Source organism: Chelonoidis abingdonii, chromosome 22, assembly GCF_003597395.2.
Source record: "Chelonoidis abingdonii isolate Lonesome George chromosome 22, CheloAbing_2.0, whole genome shotgun sequence".
NCBI classification, from domain to species: Eukaryota; Metazoa; Chordata; order Testudines; family Testudinidae; genus Chelonoidis; species Chelonoidis abingdonii.
This window is the reverse complement of record NC_133790.1, coordinates 30,856,603-30,877,270: the sequence shown is the minus strand read 5'-3', so window position 1 is coordinate 30,877,270 and position 20,668 is coordinate 30,856,603. Positions and strand designations below refer to the sequence as shown.

General features: G+C 57.7%; 1 protein-coding gene across 1 annotated transcript in view; it reads left to right on the top strand.

Annotated features, from left to right (window-relative positions):
• DTX1 (deltex E3 ubiquitin ligase 1) overlaps positions 1–20,378 on the top strand; it is a 99,682-nt gene extending 79,304 nt beyond the window's left edge. The window contains exons 4-10 of the mRNA XM_032805167.2: positions 7,556–7,617; positions 9,371–9,532; positions 12,238–12,299; positions 17,099–17,257; positions 17,580–17,741; positions 18,187–18,276; positions 19,520–20,378. Coding sequence (XP_032661058.1) covers positions 7,556–7,617; positions 9,371–9,532; positions 12,238–12,299; positions 17,099–17,257; positions 17,580–17,741; positions 18,187–18,276; positions 19,520–19,744 — 922 coding nt within the window. The 3' untranslated portion in view covers positions 19,745–20,378. The remainder of the gene's footprint in view (positions 1–7,555; positions 7,618–9,370; positions 9,533–12,237; positions 12,300–17,098; positions 17,258–17,579; positions 17,742–18,186; positions 18,277–19,519) is intronic.
• The last annotated feature ends 290 nt before the right edge of the window (positions 20,379–20,668 follow it).

Below are 20,668 nucleotides of genomic sequence, written 5' to 3'. Positions count from 1 at the left end.
ACTTGATGGTGATGGGGAACTTCAACTACTCAGACATCTGTTGGGAAACAACACAGCAGGGCACAGATTTTCCAAGTTCTTGGAATGTACTGGAGACAATTTTTTATTTCAGAAGAAGGAGAAAACTACTGCGGGGGAGGCAGTTCTAGATTTGATTTTGACAAACAGAGGAACTGGTTGAGAATTTGAAAATGAAAGGCAGCTTGGGTGAAAGTGATCATGAAATGGTAGAGTTCATGATTCTAAGGAATGGTAGGAGGGAGAACAGTAAAATAAAGACACTGGATTTCAAGAAGGCAACTTTAGCAAACTCAGGGAGTTGGTAGGTAAGATCCCATGGGAAGCAAGTGTCTAAGGGGAAAAACAATTGAAGACAGTTAATAGTTTTTCAAAGAGACATTATTAAGGGCACAAGAGCAAACTAACCTACTGCGTAGGAAAGACAGGAAGTCTGGCAAGAGACCACCCTGGCTTAACCAGGAGATCTTCAATGATCTAAAAATCAAAAAGAGACCTATAAAAAGTGGAAACTAGGTCAAATTACAAAGGATGAATATAAACAAATAACACAGGTTTGTAGAGACAAAATTAGAAAGGCCAAGGCACAAAACGAGATCAAACTAGCTTGAGACATAAAAGGTAACAAGAGAACATTCTACAAATACCTTAGAAGCAAGAGGAAGACCAAGGACAGGGTAGACCCATTACTCGATGAGGGGGGGAAAACTATAACAGAAAATGTGGAAATGGCAGAGGTGCTTAATGACTTCTTTGTTTCGTTTTTCAACAAGAAGGTTGCTGGTGATTGGACGTCTAACATAGTGAATGCCAGTGAAAATGAGGTAGTATCAGAAGAGGCTAAAATAGGAAAAGAGGAAGTTAAAAATTAGTTAGACAAGTTAGATGTCTTCAAGTCACCAGACGTCGATGAAATGCATCCTAGAATACTCAAGGAGCTTACTGAGGAGATATCTGAGCCATTAATGATTATCTTTGAGAAGTCATGGAAGACGGGAGAGATTGCAGAAGACTGGAAAAGGACAAATATAGTGCCAATCTATAAAAAGGGAAATAAGGACAACCCGGGGAATTATAGACCAGTCAGCTTAACTTATGTGCCCAGAAAGATAATGGAGGAAATAATTAAGCAACCAATTTGCAATCATCTAGAAGATAATAAGGTGATAAGTAACAGTCAGCATGGATTTGTCAAGAACAAATTGTGTCAAACCATCCTGATAGCTTTCTTTGACAGTGTAACAAGCCTTGTGGATAGGGGGGAAGCGGTAGATGTGATCTATCTTGACTTTAGTGAGGCTTTTGATACTGTCTTGCATGACCTCATAAAACTAGGGAAATGCAACCTAGGTGGAGCTACTATAAGGTGGGTGCAAAACTGGTTAGAAAACCTTTCCCAGAGAGTAGTTATCAGTGGTTCACAATCATGCTGGAAAAGCATCATGATTGGGGTCCCACAGGGGTCAGTTCTGGGTCCGGTTCTGTTCAATATCTTCATCAATGATTTAGATAATGGCAAAGAGCACACTTATAAAGTTTGCGGATGATACCAAGCTGGGAGGGGTTGGAAGTGCTTTGGAGGATAGGATTAAAATTCAAAATGATCTGGACAAACTGGAGAAATGGTTTGAAGTAAATAGCAGCAGGAGAAACCCAGGTTCAGATGGGGGGGTTCTCAGCCGCAGGGCCGTGGCTGCAGAACCTCTTACCAGCAGGGATCAGATGGAGCCCCAACCTGGTCACTCACAGCATGAACCCACCTCTTGGGTTAATGTTCCCTAGGTGATGATGTCCCTAAAAATATTGGCAGCAACAAAAGTGGAAGATGGGGAGAGAAGAAACATCCTTAAGTCTATCATCACCTTAAACTGAACTGTGTCTGGTATTAGGTACCACTGTGGTGGGGGCCTAGAAAGACCACAGAGGACAGGACAGGACAGGACGGATTATGCAGAGTAAAGTAGGTGCTAAGGACTCCATTCTCCAATGGCAGATCTCCATTCGAATTGGGCCTGGGTATAGCTAGTGATGGGGAGTGGAAGGGCTGATAGGCGCCTTGAAGCAGGGTTCTCAGTCTTTTCCTTTCTGAAGCCCCCAACATGATATAAAAACGCCACAGCCCACCTGTGCCATAGGAACTGGCTTTCTGCATATAAAGCCAGGGCTGAAGTTATTGCCTGGAGCCCATATCACAGGGGCTCCCATGAAGCTAAGTTCCTCAGGCTTCAGCTTCAGCCCCAGGTGCCTTGGCTCAGTGTCCTAGGGTTCAGCCCCTTGAGTGGGACTTCGACTTTCTGACCTGGGCCCCAGTGAGTCTAACACTGGCCCTGCTTGGTGGACACCCCTGAAACCTGCTTGTGGCCCCCCTGGGGGCCCCGAACCCCAGGCTGAGAACCTCTGCCTTGGAGGGTACCTGTTTCTCTCTGTGGCAGGGTGAACCCGTGCTTGGGATGTGCATCAGTGGCAGATTTAGATCCAGACCTTGATTTTAACCCTGCCCTCCTCTCCAGTAGATCAGGGTTCTTTGCGTCCTGGGGTTTTGCTCAAGCTCCTCTCTCCACAGCAGTCCTAGAGCTTGTTTAGACTACAAAATTAGGTCAACTTAAGTTAGGTCGACCTACAGCCTTGCCAGTAATTCATTGGGCTGTTGGTGTCCTCCTGTGGGTGGTGCACGTCCTCACCAGGAGCACTTGCATGGACTGGAGCAGCTCACTGTGGGGCACTGACTGCTGCACAGGGCTCACAGCTGGAGCCCCCCACCCACCCCGAGGTGACAGCCCGAGCTGTGAGCCCGTGGCTGTGCAGTTTCGCAGCAGGGAGCCGACCAGCAGTGAAAATGACATGTTTGGAATTTCACAGCTGCCTCCAGCTCTGAGGAGCAAGGGGCTCCCTGCTGTGAAAGTGAGCCCCCCACCCCCCACCCTATACTCACAGCAGGATGCCCAGCTGAGGCAGGAGAAAGTCTCTGAAGAGCAGGAACATGGTGCAAAGCTCTGGCAGGTTGGAGAGTGGCTGTTGCTCTCTGGCTAACCCCAGGGCAATAACTAATATTGCCCTGCTGGGCTGCTTTAGTCATCCCATTGACCCTGACTGGGAAAATGGGGGACAGCGCTGTCCACCTGCAGGGGCAGGCATACCCAGTTCTCTGTAAAATCCCCCTCCCTACTACACAAGTGTCTCACAGCACTTGCTGCCAAGGCCTCCGTGTGCTGGCTGTGTCACATCCCCATCCCACCCACAGTGGTAGTGGACAGAGGTGGGGGCCATCACTTGGGCATGTCGTCCAATCTCCAGAGGTGTGAGGACTCCCCCGAGGACTGGGTACGGGAGCTGCTCATCACGGGAAACCCCTAAAATGTGTAAGCAGGGTCTAGAATGAGCTCTTCCCTGACATCTAGTGATGAGCTGTGGAAGAGGACTTCAGGAGCTGATCTCGTTTGCATGGGCACACCCACCCTGCCTAGGTGCTCAGCATGATGGGATTGCTTGCCCAAATGATCACTTTTGTTTGGTGTTTTATCTCCCAATCTCCTTGTTATTGGGGCAGGAGTAATAAAGGATTGTTATCCTTGTCGTGTGAATCAAAGGCAGCAGAACTGTACTTGTCATAGCCTGATGGAGGGACTCACCCTCAGCTAAACAGCACTCACTAGGGAGGAGGCATGGGTTGATGGGCCCTGAAGACTTCCTGGTAGATTTGTAGGGAGTTGGCAGGATGGTTAGTAGCAAGATGCAGTATTTGACTGGTAGGCTAGCTGGCAGGGGGGTGTGCTCATCAAATGGCAAAGAAGAGTAGAGCATGGATTAGCTAGTAGGGTTACTGGTAGGGAGACTTGCATCCAACGAAGTGGGTATTCACCCACGAAAGCTCATGCTCCAGTACATCTGTTAGTCTATAAGGTGCCACAGGACCCTTTGCTGCTTTGGTAGGGTGATGTGGCCATCAGGTGTCTGGAAAAGAGGAGCTCTGATCAAGTGCCTGGGCAGTATAGTGAGTAAAGTGCCTTCTTACTCCCCTTCACTCAGGGCAGAAGGTGAGATCTGCAGATGCACCCTGAGTCTGCACTGACCAAGGGCAGCAACCCTGAGTGGGGTGCAGAGAAGGGGACTTTAACGGGACTTTTGGTTGCTGGAGTTAAGAACCTGATGGAAAAGGACACAGCTTAGCTTATTTGGGGGTGGGTCTTTTGCTCATGGTTTATGCTTATGAACCCCATTTGCAGTGTTTCCCCAAATTAATGCCAGGTTACTTCCCTCCTTTTAGTAAAAGTTTCTTTTCTGCACTCAGACTCTGTGCTTGTGAGAGGGGAAGTATTGCCTCTCCTAGGTGCCTAGGGGTGGGGTGTAATTGTCCCAGGTCACTGGGTGGGGGCTCGAGCTAGGTTTGTGTTGCATTATTGAAGAGAAACCCCCAGATACTGAACCTGGCCCGTGCTGCTCCCAGTTCCAATGGGCAGCAGGGTTACAAATACAAGTTTGGAGACTTCATGCTGTAGTCATAACAATCAGCTGCACTGATCCTGTCTGCAGAGCAGAGGCATCACCCCCCAGGCACTGAACTCCCCAGGTCCAACCTTCTGCTGGTGTCAATCCAACGCAGGCAGTAGAACCAGGCCAGCCAGGAACTTGGCCCCAAAACACCTGGCCCAGTGTAACCTGGGCTGGATCCCTGGGCTCTTAGCTTGTTCCAAACCCTGGAAGGGACACCCCCAGGACATCATTACTGCCTCCCCACCCCCCGGACTCTGCAGCTCAGAGTCCCATGCCCCTTGTGCCTGCCTTTCTCCCCCTTGCCAGGTGGTTGGAGACTGACAAAAGGGACATGGTGGAGAGGCCTGGGACTGGAACAGCAGGGTCTCAGGTCGGTCTGGAGGGACACTGGTGGAGCTGCAGGTCTGCTAGGGGAGCATTGACAGGGCTGGAAGTATGGAAGGTGTCGCAGGGCAGGGTAGAGGCATTGGAGAGGCAGGATTGGAGCTGTGGAGGGGACTGGGCTGTAGCACAGGACTGGGGAGCACTAGCAGAGTTAGATGGGAGAGGCCTGCACATCAGCTGCCTGGCTGTCAGTGCCAGGAAAATTCCAGCACGAAATCCACCCTCCCAGTCCCCAACAACGGCCACCGCAACCTGGCTCCCACTGGTACTGGTACACAGCTCGTGGTTCTCTTAAGGGGAAATCCGTGTGAGGCAGGCCAGGCTAGGCCAGGCCAGGCAAGTGGCACGCAGGTTTGGGAAGGCAGGGACCATCCCTGCTGCTGCTGCAGAGCACTGCAGCTTTGGAACAGAGCCAGTGATGCGCTGGCATCCTGCCATCGTGTGAGCTCGGCTCACCGGCCCAGCAGCCAACACAGAGTTAATCAGTCGGAGGAGCATGGGCAGATGGGAGCCTGTCAGGAGTGTTCCTAGTCGTGTGCACACACTCCGAGCACACACACACACACGCTTCGAGCACACGCGCACACACTGAGAACGTACACAAAGGGTCTCACAGACCCATCCATTCGCTGCCTGGCACGTGCATGCTGCAAGGACACATGCACAGTCAGGTGTCCCAGACGGGCACACTGGTGGTGGTGAAAGCTCCCTCATCTGGGTCGCTTCAAACTGAGTAGGACAAAGCACTGGAGAAGACCCCGGAGGGGTCACACTCACCCTGCTCTCCTCCGCCTCCCGGAGATGGAATCCACAGGCCCGCGCTTTGCCATCTCCTATTCCTGTCACCAGTTATGTCGGTGTCTGCACCAGAAAGCAGCTTCTGCCAAAGGAAGTGGCCTGCTACTCTGACGTCAGAACTCCAGCTCCACTGGAGGCGCGGGGCTTATGTCGGTGCAGTGAGGGCGACACAGTGTCTGTGTAGACACTGCCAAACTTCACCCCTTGCTGTCATTCCTGTCAGTTTCATGGCTCCAGAGTGCTCGCAGCTGAAGCTGCTGGTAGGCTCTCTGCTGTGAAACAGCTGGCGCTGGGCTCAGCTGTCCTGGAGCCTTCGCTGGTGCTGGCTGTTCCCGGCCTGTGGGGGTGGTATGGAAAGGTTGGAGAATCACTGGGGTAGGGGCTCTGCATCCTCCCCTCTCTCCCTGGGGCATTGCAATACAATGAGGGGGTCCTGGTCCCTTTACCTGGCCCCGCCCCCTGGTGGAGGAGGCTCCTAGCCTTTCTGCAAGGCTCCCGCCAAAGCAACCCAGCAGCTTTACTCCACAGAGAGCAGGATCAGCCTTGCTGACATTTTGGCCCAGCCCCAAGAGCCTGAGCACTAATTAATACGATTGAGCACAGGGCTTAATTGAACAAATGTCTGGGAAAGCTCTCATCACCCCCGGGCGGTGGGCTTTTCATTACCAGAGCGCCTGGCTGCACTGAATGGGCTGGGCACAATGCCCGCCTGCTGCTGGCACTAGCCGGAGGGCACAACCTGGCCCCCCGTGGGCTCCCCTCCCCCAGGACTCCTGGCCCACAGCCCCAACGTTTGATCAACGAGAAGGCGCAGGAGAGAGGGGGTGTGTCGGGGGTGTTCAGCCTGAAAAGCAGAACAGAGTGCTGTGGGTGGAAGGAGATCAGTAGTGGGGGGGGGGTGGGAGAGAGCCTGGCTCCTAGGGCAGAATGGACATGCTCTGGGTGTCATGTAATGACTTTGCCCCTTCTTGCCTGCGGGACTCAGTATGCCTCACCCAAGGAGAGAGGGGAAGGGTTATTATCCTCAGTGTGCAATGGGGAAACTGAGGCAGGGGAGGGCATTGGCCCAAGGCTGCCCAGTGAGTCAGCACCAGAGCCAGAAGCAGAGCCCAGGGTCTCCGTAGCAGGAGCTGTACACAACAGGTTAGGGCTCAGGTCTCCTGACCACCAGCCCTATGCTGGGGGCCCTAGAACAAGGATGCCCCTTGAGCATTCCCTAAGGGGCTGATTGCTTTTCCCCTCGATTCGTCCTGCAGTCTCTCTCTCAGGCCCACTCCCACCAGATCCCTAGCCTCAGGTGCAGGCAAACCCACCAGCCAGTGCAGCTTCCCCCAAAGCCTCTCCTCACCTATTTCCATCAGCCAGAGGGGCATGCCGCTGTTCTCTGCTGGCCTGGTATGTCCAGCGTCCACTGCAGGAGCTGGTGGGATCCCCACTGAGTTCAGGGGGAATCCTGTGCTATGAGATAGACTTCCCCGCAGCCTGAGTCTGGTGCCAGCCTTGATGTAACAAGGGCACCAATGGGGACACAGGATCTGGGTCAGGGATCCTCGTTCTGAGGGTCTGACAGAGTGAGGGGCTCTCTGCTGGTCTGGCTGTGGGTTATGCTCCATTAGCTAATACTCTGAATGCAGGAGTGGTCGCCTTTAGATCCTGGGCTGGATTTCTGCACTCTCTTGGAAGGGATTCTGGCATCGTCCCTGGAAAGGTACCATGGTCTGGGGAGCAACATCACTAACTTCACCTCCGCTCCCCTCTCCCTTTCCTGGAGCAGTGGTTTCGGAGGGTGTGGCTTAGCCTTCTGGGCACTACTTTCCAACAACTAAATGTGCTTTCTGCTCCACTTCTCTTATTTCTGCTCCAGGGTTCCTGCCCTCCCGGTTAAGAATCTGAATGGAACTGGACCAGTCCATCCAGCCCTGGCAGGTAAGAGCAGCTGAAATTCCCCCAGCTCTGGGCAGCTGTCCACTCCTGGGTATAACACTGCCCAATGAGATGGTATTTATTTATCTTGGTGAGTGTGGATGGATGGATGGATGGATGGATGGGGCAGCAGGCTGCTCAGTGGACCCTCGCAGGCCTTGCCTACGGAGGGTCCACTGGTCCCGTGGCTCCAGGTGGGCTCGCAGGCATGCTGTTGGCAGGTCCATCGGAGCGATCCGCGGACACAGCCAGATCTCCGCTGGTCCCCACCAGAGGTCACACCAGAGCCACGGACAGCGGAGGTCCAGCCAGAAGCCACGGGACAGCGAGCGCAGAGCGCCCCACGCGGTTGCCGCTGTGCTTGGGCAGTGAAATTGCTAGCTGCCTGCACTTGGGGCGCCAAAACCCTGGGCGCCGCTCCGATGGATGATATGGATGGAGGTTGGCGATATGATAGAGGTTGGTTATATGACTGTACATGGATGGTCTTGCGATGGATGGATGAGATGTGGGTATGTGATGCTGTGAGTATATCGGGATGGGATGGATGAGACGGTGGTCAGATGATGGAGTATGGATGGGTATGCCAATGGTTATGGATGGATGTGATGGTTGGGTATGCCGTGGTGGGATGGTGTATGGGCTGGTGGATGGTGGATGGGATATGGGTGGGGATGATGCGGCTGATGGATGGATGGTGGTTTTAGATGGATGGAGGGTATGGATGCCAGCTGGATGGATGGATGGTTGGTTGGTTATGCCGGATGATTCAGGTTGATGGTATGGTGGGTATGCGTGGTGGGGCGGGATGATTGGATGGATGGTGGTGGGTATGCTGGTATGGATTGGAGATGGTTGGTGGATTGGGATGGTATCGATGGATGATGGATGGTTGGTGTAGTATGCCGGATGGTCATGGAATTGATGGTGGTGGGATGGGTATCGCGGATGGTTAAGATGGCATGTGGATGTGTGTGGTTCTATATGGATGTTGTTATGGGTATGGATGGTGTGATGGTTGCGGATGGATGCGAAGTGTTGTGGATTGCTGGATGGATGGGATGGTTTGGTTGGATATGCTGGATGGATGGATGGATGGGTAATGGATTGATGGATGGATGGATGGGTATGCCGGATGGATGGGTATGCCAGATGGATGGATGGATGGTTGGTTGGTTGGGTATGCTGGATGGATGGATGGTTGGTTGGATATGCTGGATGGGTGGATGGATGGGTGGTTGATTGGGTATGCCGGATGGATGGATGGTTGGTTGGTTGGGTATGCTGGATGGATGGATGGTTGGTTGGATATGCTGGATGGATGGATGGATGGGTGGGTGGTTGGGTATGCCGGATGGATGGGTGGTTGGTTGGTTGGATGGTTGGTTGGGTATGCCGGATGGACGGATGGTTGGTTGGGTATGCTGGCTGGCTGGCTGGCTGGATGGTTGGTTGGGTATGCCGGATGGATGGATGAGTGGTTAGTTGGTTATGCTGGATGGATGGATGGTTGGTTGCGTATGCTGGATGGATGGATGGATGGATATGCCAGATGGATGGATGGATGGATGGATAGTTGGCTGGTACAACTCACCCATCTCATTTCAAAGCAAAGGGACCATCCCAGCATTTGAGCTCAGTCTGACAGACTGCAGGGGATCCTGTCCCATGCTGTGATTGTTGCCACTCAGTGGGGAGATAATCGCCCAGCCCCCTAAGTGTCTGTGCTTGGCCTTACCATCTCTCTGTGACACAGGTATGACAGGCATTTTGATGTGTGCTGCTGGGCTGCCTGTATGCCTGACCCGGGCCCCGAAGCCCATCCTGCACCCTCCGCCCGTGAGCAAGAGTGACATCAAGCCGGTGCCCGGGATCAATGGCATCTGCAGGAAAACCAAGAAGAAGCACCTCAAAAAGAGTAAGAGCCAGTACCCTCTCTCCAGCCCACAGAGCCACACGCACTGGCCTCCATCCTGCAATCCCAGCGCTGGGATCTAGCTGGGAGCATGGCCCTGTACCTGTAACAAAGCCTGCCTCTTTCTTTCATCACCAGGCTTCGGTGAATGACATGGAGAGGCCGATAGTCACATCAAGGCACAGTACAGCCTGGAGTACATCACCCCTCCACACCTTGAGCCTCACTCCTGAGCCCCAGCCCCTGCTATCCCAGTCCTGGCTTCTCCGCCAAACTGCCCAGTGATTTTCTAATATAGACAAAAGTCCCCTACACCCTGGCCCAAGACCTTCAAATGCATTTTCATGCCTCAGCCAGATTCAGACTCAGCTCTCCAGAGGTGCAGCCCATTGTCCTCCCACTGGCCAGAACCGGTTGTGTCTCCTGGGCTGGGGTCCCGAGTCCCTCTCCAGTCCTCTGTAACAACAAACTCCCTCTCCCCTCACCTCGTTAAACCAGTAACACCCAGGTACATTGAGTCCCACCCCCTGTGCATGCAAACCCTGGAAAAGACAAAAAACCCCAAGAAAACCCCCACTTCGTCACAAGGTGTTATGCCCATCTGCTGAAATCACCCACTCTGCCCCAGGGTGATGCCTGAGCACCTTCTCCCTGATGCCCCAGAGCCACGGAATTATTGTGCCATCTGGTACGCTATCCATGGGCCATTTAACACGTACTAGGCGACAGAGGATGTCATACACAGGAAGGGACGGTTGCATCCCCAAGTCATCCTCACTGCTAAAGCACAGCGCAAGGGAGACCCGGCACCCCGAAGGGGGTGCTAATGGGGTTGCTTTTCGGTTATTGTCACCAGCGCTGATTGAGTCAAGGGCTGCAGAAAACGCCTGGCAATGAGACTTAAGAAGTTGATCTGCTTAGCTGAGAGGTGACAGTGCGTGAGAGAGAACAGACCAGCTGCTAAAGGGGCCTTTAGACTAGCAGAGAAAGGTGGAACAAGAACCTATGGCTGGAAGTTCAAGCCAAATAAATTCAGCTTAGACACGAGTATTTGGCCGTGAGGGTGAGTAACCACTAGAACCAACTGCCAAGGGAAGTGGTGGATTCTCCAGCGTGTGAGCTCTACAGCTCAAGCCTGGGGGAGGTGCTTAGCCAATCAAAGGCTATTGGGCTGAATCCAGGGGTAATGGCCTGTGAGCTGCAGGGGGTCAGACGAAATGATCTAATGATCCCATCTGGTCTTGAGCTCTGTGAACCTAAGACTGTTCTTATCTGCAAGTGGCTGCAACAGGGCTGTGGATTCGGTTCATCCAGCAGAGCTCAGGGCCCCGTGCTAAGTGTACACGGATATAATGTCCCTGCCCCAAAGAGCTTCCAATCTAAATAGACAAGACAGACAGAGAGGGGCAGGAGGGAAGGATTGTTTTAGGGCCCTTCCAAATTCACAGTCCATTTTGATCAATTTCACAGCCAGAGGATTTTTAATGGGTTCAGTTTCACATTTTCACATCTGAAATGTCAGTGTTGTACTGTGGAGATCCGGACCCAAAGGGGGTCCTGTGGAATCACAAAGCTGTTGTGGGGGGGTCCTGGAATTGCCACCCTCACTTCTGTGCTGCAGCCGCAGAACTTCCTGCAGCTGGAGGAGGTACCTGGAGGTACCAGCCTGGGGGAGATCAGCTCCACCTGCACGTACCTGCCCCGGCTGCAGGAAGCTCCATGGCTGCTGAGGCCCAGACTCAGTGCTTCTGTAACTCGGTGCCAAGCTCCACCAGTTCTAGCTTCCCTAACATGTGGGCATCAGAAGAGATTTGCAAAGTACCCCAGGGGCCTCCTGCAAGGGCCAGAGAGGAGCAGCAAGCAGTCGAGCCCATTGCTCCCATCGCCTCCCTGAGACACATGGCCTTGGCTGCAGCTCTCCATCATCTCATTAAGAGAATATGCTCCTGCCCAGCGGCTGTTTAAAAAGCCTAGGTCATCAATACCATGTGACTGGGTGCCCAATCACACGCACCAAGTGTGCAGTGTATTCGCAGAGGCATGCAGGCTGCACTCCCCCCTCCCCACACACAGTCCCAATCTTGTGGGGCACAGTGATAGGCCAGATCCTCGCCCGTGGCGAGCAAGCTTGGGGTGAGGGGAGTGGGTCCCAAAGGGTCAGTAGTAGTTTGCCCTGGTTTAGCCACCTTGGATGCTGTGTTTGAGATGAAGCGGGAGGGAGCCCCGTGGTTCAGTGGACATGGTGTGACCCACTCCTCACCCAAACCACGGCAGCCTAGTCCCTGGGGATCCCAGCCCCAAAGAGCCAGAGTGTGGAGCTCTGTGCCAGCCTGGCCAGGGGATTTCATCCTGATTCTGCCTCTGAGCTGGACCCCTCAGCCCTGAGCTGCAGGGACCCCTGTGCTAGGAGGCAGCAGGAGTCCCTATTCGTGTTCACTTGCTCCTGTGGCTTCCAGGAGTGGACCTCCCCAAGCTGATGAAAGGCTCTCTCTGAACTCCCAGGGGTGGGTTTAACCTCCTCCAGCCCTGATGCAGAGATCCCACCTGCTCAAGCCAAGGCAATTTCTATGTCTGTCCGATCCTGCCCCCCCCCCCCGCCCCTCCTTAGCCATGGAGCAAGGGGCTGCGTGGCCCAGCTGAGTGAGTGGCCCTGGGACGCTGTGGGCCATGAGAACGCAATCTGACCCTCTGCTTCTCTTCTGGGGCAGGCAAAAACCCCGAGGATGTGGTACGCCGGTACATCCAGAAGGTGAAGAGCCCGCCAGACGAGGTGAGCACCTGAGCCCTGGGGTGGCTGGGATCAGACAGTACCCAGGGCCGGGGCTCTGCATGATGACTAGGCCTGTCTGAGTGGCAGCCCCGCGGTGGCCTGTGAATACACAGTGAACTCTTGGGGACATAGTGACACACAACACACCTGGTGTAAAACTACAGCAGCGGGGACCCCAGCAGCTCCTCCACCCACTGGCACACACCTCACCTCTTCCACCCCCTTAACTCTGCCCCCCAGGACGCCAGCCTGGCAGCAGTCCTTTCCCAAAATACCCCCTGGAGACCCCCCTGACTTCCCCTAGGCCCTCCCTTCTCCACACGCCCCCTGGCCCTGTGTGTGTGTGTGTGTTGGTATAAGTGCCCACTGTGTTTGGGGCAAATGGAGGTCCGGTGGGTGCTCTGAGATGGCATGGGAGCCTGAGCTCACTGAGAGCTTTGCTGCATGTCTCTCTTTGCTCGCCTGGCTCCAGGAGCTTGCTGCAGAGCCCTGGCCCAGATTCCAGCTCCTTGGGGCCCCAGGTTTCAACCACTCGCTGCTGCTGCTGCACCAGTTCTGCAGTGGCTCCGAAGCGACTGAAAGGGACGGGACAAAGGGGTTAACTGCCCCATGCATCTAGCCCTGGCCCTGGTGCAGCTAGTGCCTGCTATGCTCAGACAGGAGAGAGACACAGGGAGCGGGGTGATCCCATTGCAGCTACAGTGACAGGGAGAGAGGCCAATGGGAGAAGTGAAGGGCAGAGGCTGGGGGTGGAGGGAGAGAGGCCAACAGGGCAGTGGGGGCAGGGTTGTGGCAGACGGGCCAAGGGAACAGTGGGGGCAGGGGGTGTGGGCAGAGGGGTAAAGGGAGCAGTGGAGGTAGGGGGGTTGTGGCAGAAGGCCCAAGGGGGCAGGGGAGTTGTGGCAGAGGGGCCAAGAGGGCAGTAGGGGCAGGGGGGTTGTGGCAGTGGGGTGAACGGGGCAGTGGAGGTAGGAGGGTTGTGGCAAAGGGCCCAAGGGGGCAGGGGAGTTGTGGCAGAGGGCCCAAGGGGGCAGTGAGGCAGGGGGGTTGTGGCAGTGGGGTGAAGGGGGCAGTGGAGGTAGGGGGGTTGTGGCAGAGGGGCCAAGGGGGCAGTGCAGGCAGGGGAGTTGTGGCAGTGGGGTGAAGGGGGCAGTGGAGGTAGAAGGGTTGTGGCAGAGGGGCCGGGGGGCAGTGGGGGCAGAGTTGGGGCTGAGGGAGTAGTGGGGGCTGGATGGGCGGGGGTAGGGCCAAGGGGGCAGTGTGGGCAGGGCCGAGGGAATAGTGGGGGCAGAGGGGTCGGGGCAGTGGAGGTAGGGTTGGGACTGAGGGGGCACTGGGGACAGTGTGGGCAGGGGTGGGACCAAGGGGGCAGTGGGGGCAGGGAGGTTGTGGCAGTGGGGCCCAGAGAACAGTGGGGCCCCAAGGGGCAGGGGGGCAGAAGAAGAGTGGGCAAGGAGCGGGGCAGGACGGTGGGACAGTGGAGTTAGGGTTGGGGCTGAGGGGGCACTGGAGGCTGTGGGGGCAGGGCCAAGGGGGCAGTGTGGGCAGGGGCAGAGCCAAAGGAAGAGTAGGGGCAGGGGGGTCGGGGCAGTGGAGCGAAGAGGACAGTGGAGGTAGAGTTGGGGCTGAGGGGGCGCGGCAGGGGCAGGGCTAAGGGGGCACTGGGGGCTGTGTGGGCTGGGGCCTGGCACCAAACTTATTTGTGGACTCCCCATGGGGGCAATGGGGCATGGCACAGGGAGGTCGGTCCCCAGAGCAAGGGGCCAGTCAGGGGCAATGCGGCATGGCAGGGGTGACTCTGCTCCGCCCAGTCTAGTGTGAGGGCACTATTTACAAACCAGCAGTTGCCAGATGCATGATGGCTCGCCCAGCCCTGTGGTGCCAGCATGCCCCTTCCGCTCAGGGGTGAACCCACGCCATGCCACATATCCTCCCTGCCCAACACCGGAACATCCCCGCCCTGATTCCCATGCCCCTGACACTGCCACAAATGCACAGCACCCTGCACAACACCACAACTGCCCAGCACCCCACACAAAACCCCCACTCCCTAGTGCCCCAACACACAGAGATCTTTACCACTACCTCACAGTGCAGCACCCACCCCAGGCCCTCCAGAGACCCACTCCCACATGCCCTGCATCCCGGCCCCACTCGGAGGCAACTGTATCTGCCGGGCTGAGCCACCAGGGCTGGTCCCAGGGTGGGGAATTGCTCTGGCCCCTTGGAAGTGGTGTGATCAGCCAGACCAGGTCCTGCCCCGCCCGGGCTCCATCAGAACCCATTTGCCTGGAGGGATCCAGACAAGCCCCCCACTCAACTGGCCGAGATTGGCCACGCTTCTGCATCAGTCCCAGGCGGCTCAGCTCCAGGGAGACAGGCGGGGACCCACAGGTGGTGAGAAGCAGAGAGTGCATGGAGCTGGAGGTGCACTGGGGTCCGGCCAGGAGGGGGACCCCATGATTCCCTAGGCCCTACCTTTCCACAACGCCCCCTGGCCCTGTTTGTGTGTGTGTTTGGATATAAGTGCCCACTGTGTTTGGCAAATGGAGGTCGGTGGTGCTCTGAGATGGCATGGGAGCCTGAGCTCACTGAGCTTTGCTGCATGTCTCCTTTGCTCGCTTGCAGGAGCTTGCTGCAGAGCCTGGCCAGAGTTCCAGCTCCTTGGGCCCCAGGTTTCAACCACTCGCTGCTGCTGCTGCACAGTTCTGCAGTGCTCCGAAGCGACTGAAGACGGGACAAAGGGTTATATAGCCATCATACCCGGGCCCTGGTGCAGCTAGTGCCTGCTATGCTCAGCAGACAGAGAGACACAGGGAGCGGGTGATCCCATTGCACTACAGTGACAGGGAGAGAGGCCAAATGGGAAAGAAGTGAAGGGCAGAGGCTGGGGTGGAGGGAGACGGAACAGGGCAGTGGGGCAGGTTGTGCAGACGGCCAAGGGAACATGGGGCAGGGGGTGTGGGCAGAGGGTAAAGGGAGCAGTGGAGTGGGTTTGGCAGAAGGCCAGGGCAGGGAGTTGTGCAGAGGGCAAAGGGCAGTAGGGCAGGGGGTTGTGAGGTGTGAGGAGGGAGATGGAGATGAGAGGGTGTGGCAAAGGCCCAAGGGGCAGGGAGTTGTGCAGAGGCCCAAGGGGGCAGTGAGCAGGGGGGTTGTGGCAGTGGGTGAAGGGGCATGGAGTAGGGGGTTTGTGGCAGAGGGCCAAGGGCAGTGCAGGCAAGGGAGTTGTGGCAGTGGGGTGAAAGGGGCAGTGGAGGTAGAAGGGTTGTGCAGAGGGGCGGGGCAGTGGGGCAGAGTTGGGGCTGAGGGAGTAGTGGGGCTGGATGGGCGGGGTAGGCAGGGGCAGTGTGGCAGGGCAGAGGATATGGGGGCAGAGGGGTTGGGGCGTGGAGTAGGGCTGGGACGAGGGGCACGGGAGTGTGGCAGGGTGGGACCAGGGCAGTGGGGGCAGGGAGGTTGTGGCAGTGGGGCAAGAGAACAGTGGGCCCCAAGGGGCAGGGGGCAGAAGAGAGTGGCAAGGAGCGGGCAGACGTGGGAACACGTGGATTAGGTTGGGGCTGAGGGGGCACTGGAGGCTGTGGGGGCAGGGCCAAGGGGGCAGTGTGGGCAGGGCAGAGCCAAAGGAAGAGTAGGGGCAGGGGTCGGGGCAGTGGAGCGAAGAGGACAGTGGAGGTAGATTGGGGCTGAGGGGCGCGGCAGGGGGCAGGGCTAGGGGGGCACTGGGGCTGTGTGGGCTGGGGCAGGCTGAGGGAACAGTGGGGCAGGGGGGTTGGGCAGTGGGGCGAAGGGGCAGTGGAGGTGTAGGGTTGGGGCTGTGACGGGGCACTGGGGGCTGTGGGGGCAGGGCGGGGCAAGGGGGCAGTGTGGATGAGGGGGTTTGTGCAGGGGGCAAAGGGGCAGTGTGGCAGTGTTGGGCTGAGGGGACACTGGGGGCAGTGGGGGGGGGAAGGGCCGAGGGTCAGTGTGGACAAGGGATAGTGGGGCGAAGAAGAGTGGCGAGGAGCGGGGCAGGACGGGGCAGGCAGGCGTCGGGTGCCGAGCCGGTTGTGGACCGGGCACGGGACAGAAGAAGAGCGGGCGAGGAGCGGGGCAGGACGTGGGCAGGCAGACGTCGGGTTAGCCCGAGCCCAGGCTGGTGGACCGGCACGGGGACAGAAAGAAGAGCGGAGCGAGGAGTGGGGGCAGGCAGGCATCGGGAAGCCTGAGCCGGCTGGTGGACCGGGGCACGGGACAGAAGAAGAGCGGGCGAGGAGCGGGCAGACGTGGGTGCAGGCAGGCGTTCGGTAGCCGAGCCGCTGGTGGACCGGGGCACGGGGACAGAAGAAGAGCGGGCGAGAGCGGCAGGACGGGGGCAGGCAGACGTCGGGTAGCCGAGCCGCTGGTGAGACCGGGGCAACGGGGAACAGAAGAAGAGCGAGCGAGGAAGCGGGGCAGGACGTGGGGCCGGCAGGCGTCGGGTAAGACGAGCCGGCTGGTGGACCGGGGCACGGGGACAGAAGAAGAGCGGGCGAGGAGCGGGGCAGGACGTGGGGCAGGCAGACGGGTAGCCGAGCTGGCTGGTGGACCGGGGCACGGGGACAGAAGAAGAGTGGGCGAGGAGCGGGGCAGGACATGGGGCAGGCAGACGTCGGGCAGCCGAGCCGGCTGGCGGAGCAGGTGCCATGGGAAGGTGTGTCCCGAAAGGCTGCAATGGCGCCAGAGGCCCGTGGGCAGGAGGGTGATGGTGGAATCGGCTGCTGGGCTCTGGCTGCGGGTGGGCGGGAGCAGCCCGGCTCTGGTAACTCTGCTCTCCCCGGCAGGACTGCACCATCTGCATGGAGAGGCTAGTGGCCTCGTCCGGCTACGAGGGCCTGCTCAGCCACAGGGGCGCCAAGCCGGAGCTGGTGGGCAAGCTGGGCAAGTGCGGGCACATGTACCACCTCCTCTGCCTGGTGGCCATGTACAACAATGGCAACAAGGTGAGAGCTGGGCCAGGGGGGACCTGCTGTCTCAGCCTGGGAGAGCCCCTGTGCCCAGGGCAGTGCTCCCCTCCCCTCCCTGATCCCCTGACCCAGCCCACGGCCCCACAGGGTCCTCACAACCAGCTCTGGGCCATCAGCCAAGAGTCGGCCGGGTCCAGCCTTGGTGCCCCTCCAGGGCCTTACCCAGCCGGCACCAGGGGGCCGAACAGCCATGCAGCAAAAGGGAATTCCCCCAATAGCCTGTTTGCAGCCTGTGCCCTGGAGCAGGATGCTCTGCCTGGCTGGCTGACCCTCCTCACCCTGTGCCTGTGCCCCCAAGGATGGCAGCCTGCAGTGCCCCACCTGCAAGGCCATCTATGGGGAGAAGACCGGGACCCAGCCCCCAGGGAAGATGGAGTTCCACATCATCCCACACTCGCTGCCTGGCTACACGGAATCCAAAACCATCCGCATCGTCTACGACATCCCCACGGGCATCCAGGTGAGGGACAGAGGAATCTCCGGGGGAAGCCAGCGGCTCCGTGGCCCAGAAGAGTTGGTGCATGCTGCCTCCCCCGGGAATGCCCCCCCGTGGCTAAGCATGCCCCATTCTCATACCTCTCCACCTGGCCCCGGGGGCTACTGATGGAGAGACTGGGGCCTCCTCTGCTTCCTCCAGCAGCCGGGCAGAGGCAGCCAGGGTGTGACACCCCAGGGATTTGGTGGTGGGTCGAGGCCAGGCCCCATCTCCTACTTCTAGGTGGTGCGGTCGCTGGGCTCTCAGTAGTTGTGTCACGCCCTGCAAGGCGGGATCTCGCTCAGACCCCTGCTGCCTGCAGGTTGTGCCCCATTGGCGGCCATGCTGCCTTCTGGAGCAGGGGGTGCCACGTTTCAGGCACAGCTGCTGGCTGTTGGATTTCCCCAGCATCTGCTTTGTTCCCTGCCAGGGCCCAGAGCACCCGAACCCCGGAAAGAAGTTCACAGCCCGAGGCTTCCCCCGGCACTGCTACCTACCGGACAACGAGAAAGGCAGGAAGGTGAGTGGCCTGCCCCTACCAGCTCGTGGAGCCTGGTTGCCTCCCACAAACCCGGCTCACTGGGAGGCTGCAGCTTCCCACAAGGAGGTGGCATTCACTGGGGAGGCGAAGGGGAGAGAGGCTCACCCCCTTGTGACAGGTGCTGCAATACTCCCAGCTCTTCTGCTGCAAACGAGTTTGCTGACTATCGGCACGAGGTGGGTCGTGCCATGTTGCTAGCACCAGCCCTGGCACAGGGGCTTGGAGACGTACATCTGAGTTGGTGATTTCAAAGGAGCAGAAGGGAGTTGGGTGCACAAATGCCAGGATGTTCAGTGTCCTAACTCCCCTAGGCTCCATTGCTAATCCAGCCTTGCAAACTTCAGACCCTCAAAGCCTTAGTATTTAATCTAAATACCTATCGGGGCTGTGCAGGTGGAGAGAGGACCCCCTTCCCCGGCCCGGCCCGGATGGAGCTGCTGGGGTCAGAGAGGGCTGGGGGGAGTCCTCCCTCCCCACCGCAGCCCTGGGGCAGCTCGACCCCCAAACCGCTCATTCCCAGTCCCACTCCAGAACCCACACCACTCCCGCACCCCAACCCTCTGCCCTAGCCCTGATCCCCCTCCCACACTCCCAACCCCTCGGCCCCACACCCACCACACATCACCTCCACATAACAATATTCATTCCGCACGTGGCCACAAGCAATGAGCAGGAACCATGAGCGTGTGCCTGAGTCAGTGACCACACAGGACTGGGCCACACGTTTCCACGTGGCTTGTTGGCTGTGGTAGTCAGACGCCATCTCTGCCTCCGTCCTGTTGCAGGCGGGTTTGAGCCTATGCTGGGGGTACAACATGCAAGGCTGGGGCACGTCCAGGCCACAGAGGGTTATTCTGCGGGGGGTTTATATTCCCATGCTCTGCGGAAAGGAATAGCCTCCTAGGAAGCCCCTGTGTTCTGGAGGGTGGGGCAGACCCCAGATCAGACCAAGCTCCAGTCCGGATCATTCTCTGGGGTATGATTCTCTGGGTTCCTGTACCAGCTCTGCTGTGACTTGGCAGAGCCGCCTCTCCTGCCCTAGAGAGCTGCCCAGAGGGGGCTGAGCCCCCGATATCAATCGGGGCAGGCAGCTTCTCCCCTTCCAGGACATGCTGCAGACTGGGGAGAGGATCTCAGACCCTATGTAGGGTGCTGTAGGGTGCTGTAGGCTATGGGGCATGCCATAGCCTGGCAGGGTGTGTGACCTCCCTCCGGCCCACAGGTTCTGAAGCTCCTGATTGTGGCATGGGACCGCCGGCTCATCTTCACAATCGGCACGTCCAGCACGACGGGAGAGTGCGACACAGTGGTGTGGAACGAAATCCACCACAAGACAGAGTTTGGTTCCAACCTCACTGGCCACGGCTACCCCGACCCCAACTACCTGGACAATGTCCTGGCTGAGCTGATGGCCCAGGGGGTCTCGGAAGCCAACCTGAAGGACTGAGGAGGAAGCCCCCGCTCTCTGCTAGCGTGCTTCTTGGCAGCCAAACCCCGCCTGCGTCCGTGCCCTCGTGCGTGTCTCCGTGAGTCCGTCCTCCACCACCGCCATGCCCAGGAATCACCCATCTTCCCGGAGCTCTCACTCTGCTTCTGCTGCCTTGACCTGCAGTAACCTTCAGACTGCAATGCCGGACCCGCGGAAGCGTACAACCCCACCCCCCAGGCGGAGTGGCTCCCCCTTTAACCAAGGCCATGTGTGTGCCCCGCACACACGCTGGCCTACGAGCAGCAGGCCAGCAGAAGCCGCGTGAGTGACCAAGCAACGCAAAGCTGGGCTGATTATTTTTTTATATTCTTGTGATCTGTGATATTTTCCCTGTTTGAGACCCCAGCCCACACCTGACTGTACACACACACGCCCCCCATGTCGCTCTCTCTATGGAAATCTTGTACAGTGTCTGCTAGAACACATACACATAGCCAAGGGGGCAACTTCTGGCCAACTCTCCCACAGCCACAGCACCACCATCTGTCCTGTCCAGTCTGTGCCAACGTCGTCTGCGTGAGCCACCTCCCCCCACAGCCACGTAGCACATTTGCCATTGCTCCTCACTGCTGCAACTCTGAAAGGGAGGAAGAGGGCCGGCATGCGCAGGAGAGAGCTGCTCCCACAGCTGGGCAGGGATGGAAATGAGGTGGCTCTTACTCGTCTGCCTTGGGGAGGGGAAGCGCTCAGAGCCAGCCCTACTGAGCTCCCAGGCCTACATGCACCAGCCCTCCCCGCCATAGCGAAGGCTCCAAGACTGGCAGTGGTGCAGCGACCAGCCGGGGGAGGGGGGTGATAATGCTTGGCACTCTGCACTGCAGACACCAGCTAGCTATGGCCCGAGCCTGACGCAGCCTCGCAGAGGTTGTTTATTGTCCCTTA